The sequence below is a fragment of the Triplophysa rosa genome, linkage group LG3, assembly GCF_024868665.1.
Source record: "Triplophysa rosa linkage group LG3, Trosa_1v2, whole genome shotgun sequence".
Classification (NCBI taxonomy): domain Eukaryota; kingdom Metazoa; phylum Chordata; class Actinopteri; order Cypriniformes; family Nemacheilidae; genus Triplophysa; species Triplophysa rosa.
This window is the reverse complement of record NC_079892.1, coordinates 9,171,495-9,179,387: the sequence shown is the minus strand read 5'-3', so window position 1 is coordinate 9,179,387 and position 7,893 is coordinate 9,171,495. Positions and strand designations below refer to the sequence as shown.

Here is a 7,893-nt window from a genome sequence, read left to right as displayed (position 1 = left end):
CCGGCTGCACCGGAGTGGTAGCCGGCTGCATGGACGGCACGTTCCCCCGTGACGCTCCTTCCTCCTTTTCCGCACCGCCGGGTCTGCAGCCATCTTTGGCGGACCCGTGGGGACCGGAGGTAGTTCAGCGTTGGGGGAACCCCCAGACGTCGTCCCCGAGTCCTTCCCTCCCCACTCGCCACGGTCGCCCCCAGGGGAACCGGAACCGTGGAGCTCCAGCCAGAGGGTACTGAGTCCCCCCGGGCAGCGGCAGCCAGGACGAGACCCCCCGGGACGCTCGACCGTGGAGCGGAAGTTCCAAATGGAACTCCACTCCCGGGATCATCCCGGTTGGCCACGTACCTGACCATATCCGCAAACCCGAGAGGAGCCAGCAGCCTCTTCTCCGACGGTGTGAGGCGCCGGGTGAGGCAGCAGTTGAAGATTGTCTTCAACTCCGCATCACTGAACCCGGTCGCCTCTGCCACCGCCGAGAATGCTCTGGCGAACTCCCGGTCCCCATAACTCCCCTGAGCGGAACCCCAGTAGCAAGTGGGCCAGGCCGGACGGGGAGACGACGCCTTGCCGTCCTTGGGAGCCGCCTGCTGGGTTCGATTGGGCTCGTCATTCTGTCACGACTGGATGGGAAGAACCCAAATGCAGGCAGGCAGTGAAGGGGTTAACAGATATTTATTTAACAAATAACAAGACAAAACAAAAACCCACGATGGGGGAAAATCAACTAAGGATAAATACAAAATAAAAACTTCCCACGAGGGGGCACAAAACATACAGACAGGATCAAAATAAAACTAAAATCCACAGACAGGGCAAAGCAACAGGAACACGGGCAAACACAGACACTAAACAACCAGGTAAGTACACTTACACAGGACGCAGCAAACCACAATGACCACAACATATGTACACGCACATAGCAAACACATACAATGACCGAACACAGGACAATGAAACATGAGGGTATTATATAGGGTAAGACAAACGAGGGATAACGACATGGGGCAGGTGTGGGTAATGAAACACTCAGGGAAGGATAACGAGGAAACGAGAGGAATGGGGTCAATGACAAGACACTGGAGAGAACGTACACTATTGTCAAATGGACAATAATATGTTTCTCTCCACACATAACCAAAGACTTTGTCATGGCTCTGCTACAGGACCAAGAAAAACATGACTAAGGAAGCAGAGCCATGACATATATGAGTTTTTTTTCTGTAAAACGCAAAAGATATATTTTTTAAATGTCCATACAATGGAAGTCAATGGGGACTTGTTTGGTTACCAACATTCTTCAAAATATCTTCTTTTCTCTGTCCCATAACAAGTTATCCATATAGCCTTGTTTTCCACAGGCTACAATGTTGACTGATGCAAACAATAACAGAAAGCATGCAGAGTGTTACATATTGTTTCATAACACCTCCCTAGGGAACTTATTGCTGGAGGGTCTTTTACTCAAAGAGCCCATGTATTTTAATCCGCATTTATAGTCAAACACTATAATCCAAATATATCAAAAATATAGTCTGTGAAACCCCATCTTAAGTCATTTTTTGTTATTTAATCTTTTATACATAAAATAACCCTACATTCTGTAAAAATATAGCCCTGATGTCTTTAATATTGACTAAGTTAAAGGAACAGTTTACCCAAAAATAAAAATTCTGTCATCATTTATTCACCCTCAAATTGTTCCAAAACTGTATAAATTTCTTTGTTCTGATGAATACAGAAAGATATCTGGAAGAATGCTTGCAACCAAACAGTAGGAAAACTGCTTTATAAAGTTCTTGTTCTGTTGAACACAAAAGCAGATATTTTGTAGAATGTAGGAAAGCAAACAGTTCCTTTTTTTTTTTTTTACTATGGCAGTCAAAAATTACTAGGTAGTTTGGAAATATAAGGTTCTATCTGCATTCTGAGCAATTTTGAGATATTGAGCTTCAAAGTTTTTGTACTCCATTTGACTTTGGAGATAAAAACTTTTTGTTAAATAAAGTCTCAAAATGTACACAGCGTAAAGAAAAAAATCTATGCTATTGAAGGACCAACATGACCTCTACATTGTTATTGTATCATAATGTGGGTGATTTATACTCATTATATATTTTGTAAGAGCCTTCATGTGGGTGCACGGGTCAAAAATACATGCTTGGCTCTCATTACACAGGACCAATTGAGCGGTATGCACCTTATTTGCTCATCTCCAAATGTTTGAGGTCACAAGGTGAAAGACCGCATGTGCTCTCACAACACGAGGCCATAACGCCACTGCATGCCATTTCTGTGCCAAAGCATTAGCCCTACAAACCTGTGCATGCAAATCTCACTGAATGGCTGTTACAGCAGAAGAAGAAATATCACATTCTGAAATGATTTGAATAAGTATTACTCATGCCATTTCACCATAATGGTTTTCTAGCCTGGCACAAATTGTGTTATGCTGAGGGACCTCATGTGAACTGTGAAGCTACGAAATCTAGCTGCCACCTTATAGTGGAGAGATGCACAAATATAAATGTGTCCTTGAATACAGCCTGACCTCAAATGACTGCCTCCGAAGTTAAGAATAATGCACACCCGCTATGGGAACAACTCTGTGCATTGTTTAGACAGTCATTGTGGTTTCCCAAAACGCAGAGCATGAAAACACGCTAAATAGGTCTCATTTGTAAATCTGCATTGAATAAGCGTTGTTCAATAGGCCACCCGGGGCGAACTGAATCCAAAACAAAATCCGAAGTGACTTTAAACTTCGGAGACACATTGTTTACATTAGGTCAGGTCGTCACAATTAGGAGCAGCTTACTGAGAGGTAAATCGTTTTCTGAATGGGACGTTGGGCATCGTGGGAATGTTCAACGTTTGGCGTATGATGTGAAATTATGTACTGGTTTGAATAGGGAAATAAGTTCAACAACTGTGGTTCACAATTTTCTTATAAGCAGAGCCCAAAATGTATCACGCATTAACATTTCTTAAAGTCATTAAAGTGTATTTTGCCATGTTTTATTAATTTTATTTTTTCTTCTTGACAAAGTCATCACTTATTGTAGCTGTTTTGTTGTATCATCCTATTAAAGCCATCATAAAAATTCTTATCGTGCTTCTGTTTGCAATGTTTCTCAGACTTAAACTTATTGTGAATAATACTTGAAAACTTGAAAAAAAGGTTTTCCTGAAATCTTTGGCGTTCTGCTGAGGTTTCACTGAGGTAAAAGTGAAAAGTAATATTTCCTTAAAGGGATAGTTCACCCCAATATTTTGAAAAATGTTGGTATAAGAAAACCGTTGGTCCCCATTGACTTCTATTGTATGGAGACAAAACCAGTACAAATCATTGGGGAGCAACATTTTCAAAATATCTTCTTTTGTGTTTTACAGAAGAAAGAAAGTCCTACAGGTGAGTAAAGAGAGTGAGTAAATACTGACAGAATTTTCATTTTGGGGTGAACTATCCCTTTAAAGAGAGTTTGAATCTCTCCAACTTGTTCTGGTGATGCATCTTATTATATGATTTAGGGCTTTAAGTCACAAGGATCCAACGAACTCTTTCTAAAATTTGTAGAATCAGTGTAAATTGGCCTTTAAACGGTTACCAGCCAATATTAAATGAATGCACGCCAAGGGCCAGTTTTCACCCCGCCAACATCTATCAAGTACTGATAGATATGCTAAGATATCAGTGAGATATCTGACACTGAGTAACAAGGCACACGTTGTGACAGATCATGCCGGTTTCATGTCTAGATGTGTGATACAGCACCAGCTGTACTGAGATATCATCCCGTCGAGTTCCTAGCACGCTTTGGACAAGCCTTCACAGACTGGCAACATCGATTCTGTCCTGAAGTGACCCACATGATGTTATTTTCAGTTGAAACGCATTTAGCTCTTACCCACGGAGCTCGTTCCAATTGTGCTTGGCAGTAAAATTACAAGCTCATTGGTTGTATCTGTTATTCATCCCTACTAACTGGTTGTCAGAATGTATTATAAGTGAGGTTCCTGTGTATATTTGAGTCACTGTAGTACATGAAAACACGGCTGAGTTTGCCCGAAATTGTTACGGCCACTGTAAATGATCACTCGTGTTTACCAAACAAATATTTGCACTAAGCAATCCAAAGAGTAATCCTACAAAACTATTCAGCCTTTGTGGGAAACATCCGAGCATGACAAAACTGTTATTATTTATTTTTCTATCTATTTTGCGGGCGATGTGTAAGTTGTACAAGAAATTGGCAAGTGTTAAAAGACACTATGGAAGTATCAATGTCATTTATAATTTAAAAACATGACATTGATCTAAATATGTCTAGTAAGAAAAGAACATGTTCCTTGGTGTCCTAAAGGTCCTCAAAGCTTTACATGACTATTGAATGAGAATATCATCTTGTGTGGGCCAAAAAACATGGCACGCGGCTCAACTGTCACATGGATCTGATAAGCACTTGCATTCTGCCCTTTCAGACTTGGCTATGGCACAGTTGTATTCTTCAGGAATAGTCACTCTGTTCCTAAACATGGCACGAAAGAAACGACTAATCTTTGGCACTTTTAAAGATGACCACGTCAAATCTGCCTAAATAAAGGGACACAAAAATATATTCTGAAATTGAATCAGAAAAGGGCAGTTTGCGAAACAACTAAGCCTTTTGTTCTAACCTCCACAAGAAAAAGTAAACACGCTTCCTTTCAAATAAAGTCTCATTAACGTTAAGAGAAGACCTTTTCTACACCAAAACCATTCACACTACGTGCAACATGAATTTGCGTCAGTTTCTGGGAAATCTTTGGATATCCGTACAGGAATCAAATGCACTTTGGTTATTCGCATAATGAAAACACAATACAACCCAAATGACAACAAAGATGCAATTCAATCTACACTGCAAAATTGTGTCATTAAGTGATTTGAAATAATCTTATTGCAGCAAAACTTAAAGGGACAGTGTTGAAAAACTGAAAAACTGAATTTTCATCAAAAATGAAAATTCTGTCATAATTTGCTCACCCTTAAGCTGTTTCAAACCTGTATAAATTTAGTTGTTCTGCTGACCACAAAGAAAGATATTTAGAAGAATGTTTGAAACCAAACAGTTCTGGGGCACTATGGGGCACCATAGTAGGAATAAAACCTATTCTGGTAGTCAACAGTGCCACAAAACAGACAGAAAAAAAAGACAGAATTTAAATTTTTGGTGAACTGTCCGTTTAACTTAACGCTTAAAACTTCACACTGAATGAAAATTGAATTTATGATATACGCTTATGTTGCTATATGGATATGATAAATTAAAGGAGCCGTATGTAACATTGACACCCAGCGGTTGAGCTTAGTATCACAGTCCAAATTCAAAATATTGGCGTAGGGTTTTTCCCCGCCCCTCCTCCTCCTCAGACTTGACACTCACAGGAGTTGCCAGACATTTACAGGAGTGTAATGGAAAGCATCGACTCTTACACTATAAGTTTATCTGATAATTTATGTTTGCAGTGGTTTTGTTGTTTGCAAATATACAGTAACTCAATCAGCAGCTTGTTTCAGAGATTTTTTTGCAATTACGAGCCATTTTGCTGTCTCGTTTAAATAACATAACATAACATAATAAAATTGTATATTACTTCTCGTAAGTTGTAAAATAAGATCGTTTGTTTGCTGCAATATGCTGTGGTTGTCTCCAACTGGCAACCAAGCTGTCGAAATACACTAGTGGGTAAATTGTCAGTGGGCGGGGTCACGCGGACCAAAACAAAAACAGACATTCCGGCACTTAACGCACATTTCAGAGTGGAATAACTGGCTAGCATTGTTTTTTGGACAAACCAATATATGAACTTAGTATGTTTCCTATATGTCTACGAACATATTAAAGATTAAAGATTTTGTGATTTTTAAGGTCCTACTTTGGTTTATGGAGTGTCCAACAACAAGTTTACGTACATACAGGGTGTAGAAACACTTTCATTTTCTAATAATGGGGAGTTATTGTTACCTTTCTTCTTGACTGACTCTCAAATGATTCTTTCAGCGATTCATCTGTCTACTCCCCTCCTTTCTGTCAGCCTACTCTGATCTGATTGGTCAGATGGTCTAGTCTGCTGTGATTGGTCTACCGCGTGCAGTGTCACAAATGGAACGTACGTGTGCATTACATGGCGTGACACAAATCCGACCCAGAACTGAAATTAGAATGACAGATGATTCGTTCGCGTGATTCAGAGTCGACTCTCAAGCCAACAACTTTGTTATACGTTTACTTTCGGCTTCACAACTTGGCAGACTGCTTACATTCACACACAGCAACATTACACACTGCATGAAATGTAATTTTGAGGATATTGTAAAGTATTGTTTTGATTTAATACAGTAAAATTATTGCATACAGCTCCTTTAAGACATCACAACACTTTTCCTTTCATTTGGAATCCTTAGTAGAAAAGTCCACACGGATCCATTTCTGGGAAACCCCTTCATCTGGTTACGAGGTTTCCACATGTTCCCTGCAACGGTGTACTCTAGAGTCATGGTACGGTTTAGCGTGAACACAGAATCTCCCCTCACTACCGACGTAAACAGTGCCCCTTTGCTGTTGCCATAGTGACCAGGCATAGACGTCCATTGACCTGTGGCGATGTTGTAACAGTCTATCAAACATCTTAGGAAGTCATCCTGGGGTCCGTTGCGTATAACGTAGAGGTTGTCCTTGTGTGCCACCATGCAGTGTCCGTAGCTCTGGTGCTTCAGCAGTTTACTGACCAGAACCCATGCATCCTGATGTGGGATGTATTCGTAGATTTCATTGGTCTCCATTGGCTTCCACAGACAAACAAAAATCCGGCTCATAGCCTTGGCGCACGCTACACCAGCTACCGGTCTCGGTAAATGCGCAGTGAACGACCATTCCTTTGTACTGACGTTGTATTTTTCGACGGAGGACATTGTGGTTCTGGATGACTCTCCTCCAATGGCATAGAGGCAACCTTCCAACCCGATCAGGGTTAAGTTGTACCTCGGCTGTCTTGGACCTGGAAGAAACTTCCAAGTGTCCGCAACAACATCGTAGCAAAAGCTAGCATCAACAGCCCTCTTGTCCACGCCGTGCACGCCTCCAACAATGTAAAGTCTGTTGTCCAAAACGGTCACACCGGCCAATGAAGTACTAGCCTCCATGGGCAAGGCAGTAAGGACCTTCCAATCTCTGTCATCTTCTTCGAGATAACATACCGTCCTTGTGGCAGCTAAAGGAAGCTCATCGGCAGTACAAGAAGTGTGTGAACCCACAGCCACAAACGCCCTAGGAACCTGAGACTCCACATATTCAATCAGATCCTGAGGGAGGTCCTTCAACTCTTTTCGTAGGTCGGCGTATATATCACGAATGAACTTTGCTGACCTCTCGTGGAGTCTCCATAAGCCATAGGTGGCTGACGCTTGATACATAAGTAGGCAATTGTCAGAGCTGAGAAGATCCTGGAGATGCTTGGCGAGAGGTTCTGCCTGGAAGAACGCAGCACATTCAATGGCTTCCAAGATCTCATCGTCGTTCAGAGTAGGTCTCTCGCCGCCGGCCACCGCCAGCATGATTAAAAACCCTTGAGCGTGGAGATCCTTCACGTGAATTTCTTCTTGATGGCACTCTACCATCCCTGATCTGTAAAGTGCCCGGAAGTATTCACATTCTCTTAGCAGCAAAGATTTTTTGGCTTCAAAGACACTGTCTCCAATTCTGACCTTAACAATATCCATGTTTTTCTGCTTAGATCAATTTGGACTTTTGCATTGTAAAGCAAGCAATTATCTACAGCGAAAATGTATTAAAAGCTTTTAAAAACTTACTGAGCGAAGCATTAACAACACAGAAATGTCCCTTCCTTGTCAGTTAA

At 41.4% G+C, this 7,893-nt stretch overlaps 1 protein-coding gene across 1 annotated transcript; it reads right to left on the bottom strand.

The window, feature by feature from the left end:
- Positions 1 to 6,292: 6,292 nt before the first annotated feature.
- Positions 6,293 to 7,893, bottom strand: kbtbd13b (kelch repeat and BTB domain containing 13b). Its single transcript, XM_057330231.1, has one exon. It carries the CDS (start codon positions 7,754 to 7,756, stop codon positions 6,401 to 6,403), a length of 1,356 nt encoding a protein of 451 aa, XP_057186214.1. The 5' UTR covers positions 7,757 to 7,893; the 3' UTR covers positions 6,293 to 6,400.